Source organism: Alosa pseudoharengus, unplaced genomic scaffold, assembly GCF_046254945.1.
Source record: "Alosa pseudoharengus isolate Yale_2024_CS ecotype anadromous, Long Island Sound unplaced genomic scaffold, YU_APseudo_1.1 YU_APseudo_1.1_scf_1, whole genome shotgun sequence".
Taxonomy (NCBI): domain Eukaryota; kingdom Metazoa; phylum Chordata; class Actinopteri; order Clupeiformes; family Clupeidae; genus Alosa; species Alosa pseudoharengus.
In genome coordinates, this window is record NW_027468564.1 from 49,503,276 (window position 1) to 49,505,775 (window position 2,500).

Genomic DNA, 2,500 nt, shown 5'->3' on the forward strand with positions numbered 1-2,500 from the left:
TTAACATACACACAAGCACACGCAAACACTTATGTCCACACACATTTGCATGCTAATACAAGGGTACAGAATACAGACATGCACACACACCTACACCACAACAGCACATCCTCATTCATACTCAAACACTTGATTTACTCCAGTGGCACTTAGGAGCATACATGCTGATTTGCATGAACAGATTACAAAATGTCCCATGTATAAGAGCTCAGCTGTGCACGCACAGACACACACACACACACACACACACACACACACACACACACACACACACACACACACACACACACACACACACACACACACACACACACACACACACACACACACACACGCGTAAAAACACCACCCAGTTCAAAATGTTTGCATTTGTACTTGTCATTAGCATCCAAATGAACCCTAAATGCTTATTATCAAACTTAAGTTTCTAAACTTACTCTTCCTTCTCTGCCATATGTCTTACCCCCCCTCCTCTCCACACACACACACTCCCCTTCCCCTCCCTCAGGACGACACAGAACCGTACTTCATTGCCATCTTCTGCTTTGAGTCGGGAATCAAAATCCTGGCTCTGGGCTTCGCCTTCCACAAAGGTTCCTATCTGAGAAACGGCTGGAACGTCATGGACTTTGTTGTGGTGCTCACAGGGTGAGTCGGACTCCCCTAAACAGCCCTTACAGTGCTACCCCCTCATCCCTGCCCCGTGTGTGTGTGTGTGTGTGTGTGTGTGTGTGTGTGTGTGTGTGTGTGTGTGTATGTGTGTGTGTGTCTTCAGTTTGTGTGTGTGTGTGTGTGTGTCAGTCAGGTCTCACTGTGTTACTTAACTGGTGTGTGTGTGTGTGTGTGTGTGTACATGTGTACATGTACATGTGGTGTCTCTCCTTTTGTGTGTGTGTGTGTGTGTGTGTGTGTGTGTGTGTGTTTGTGTGTGTGTGTGTGTGTGTGTGTGTGTGTGTGTTTGTGTGTGTGTTTGTATGTGTGTGTGTGTGTGTTCGTTTGGATCTGTTCCAGCAGCATCTGGACTCCAGGATCAATGACACACTGATCAGCCACCCTCCATCGATTCACACATAGATACAGACACTGGCTCCTTTGGAGGTGTGTGTGTGTGTGTGTGTGTGTGTGTGTGTGTGTGTGTGTGTGTGTGTGTGTGCGCGCGCGGGTGTGTTTGTGTGTGTGTGTGCTTGTGTGCGTGCGTGTGCGTGTGTGTGTGTGTGCGTGTGTGTGGGTTTGTGTGTGTGTGTGCTAGTGTGCGTGTGCATGCGTGTGTGTCAGAGTTTCCGCTAGAAAAAAATGGTGCCGGTCAAAGTGACCGGCAGAGGTTTCGTTTTCCGGACATTTTGATGATATGCCGGTCAAATATCCTATTATCCCTTCTTAATTAGTCAAACTGAGGAAAACTGGAGACAGGCTATGTAGCTTAAATAATTACATAATCTGTATGGAATGCAACATGTTCATTAGCCTAACTTAAACATGCCTAACAAGATCTAGCCAGTATCTTTTCATGGACAAGAGTCCGCTTCGTTCGTTGTTTTAAAAAGGCTACGTTGTTTGTTGCTGCTACCCACGTTATCTCAGTGGTGACTGTTTAACTTGCACAGATGCGCACAAGAATGAGCGCTCACACCACTACCCCCTAATGCTATGCCTCTTTATTTGATAACAATAAATTAAGAAATGTTTCCTATTTCTTTCGGCCGCGGTTCAATGATATCGTTTAATTGTGCCAGAAATGATCCGCGGACCATTAATCGCCTCGTCGAGGAGGCCCTAACCCTGCAGATCATAGACAGAGAACGCATAAACCTACTGTATGCTTTGGGTAAAGAACACTTTGCATGTCCAATGTACACGGAGAATGACAGTGTCTTGGAGTGGCCGCACCCCCCGCAACTCCACTTCCAATGTCACTGATTCCGACAGATACGCCCGACACTTCTGCTTTTTATCTGGTGGTGGTGGAGTTGACCGGACATCTGAGGCTTCAGACGTTACCAATTTATTATCATCCATTGTGTCTGGCCTCTGAAAAAACGTTTAAGGCTAGTCTGCCTGGGCCTGGCCATGTTTGAACCGCCTCTCATTTGTTCGTTGTTTAACATGGACGTTTTAAGCGTGTGCTTCCTATTTGAAATGCAGCATAGGTTATGCGTGTTGTTTAATAACTTTCAAACGGTAGAGCCTGTTCATTTAAAAACAGCCAGAGGATGTATAATATAGGCTTAGGCCTACATATTAAGGCTTATTCTCAAATTCAGATTGCGTTAGGGGACGGGATTATTAGCCAATTTCAATCGGACAATTTGACCTAGTGAGATTTAATTTTGTCGGACATTTCATTTTTTTTTCGGCCAATGTCCGGTAATTACCGGACAACGGAAACCCTGGTGTGTGTATGTGTGTGGTTGTGTGTGTGTGTGTGTGTGTGTGTGTTTGTTTGGGTTTTTTTTCCTCAGTCTTGTGTGTGTCCTAAATACCTGGCCATTTCCTAATTGTG

The 2,500-nt window shown here is 45.5% G+C and overlaps 1 protein-coding gene across 1 annotated transcript in view; it reads left to right on the forward strand.

Annotated features, from left to right (window-relative positions):
• The window catches only part of cacna1ab (calcium channel, voltage-dependent, P/Q type, alpha 1A subunit, b), a 148,872-nt gene that overhangs the window by 68,306 nt on the left and 78,066 nt on the right, over positions 1-2,500 (forward strand). The window contains exon 6 of the mRNA XM_076280840.1: positions 480-648. Within this exon, the coding sequence (XP_076136955.1) occupies positions 480-648 (169 nt within the window). The remainder of the gene's footprint in view (positions 1-479; positions 649-2,500) is intronic.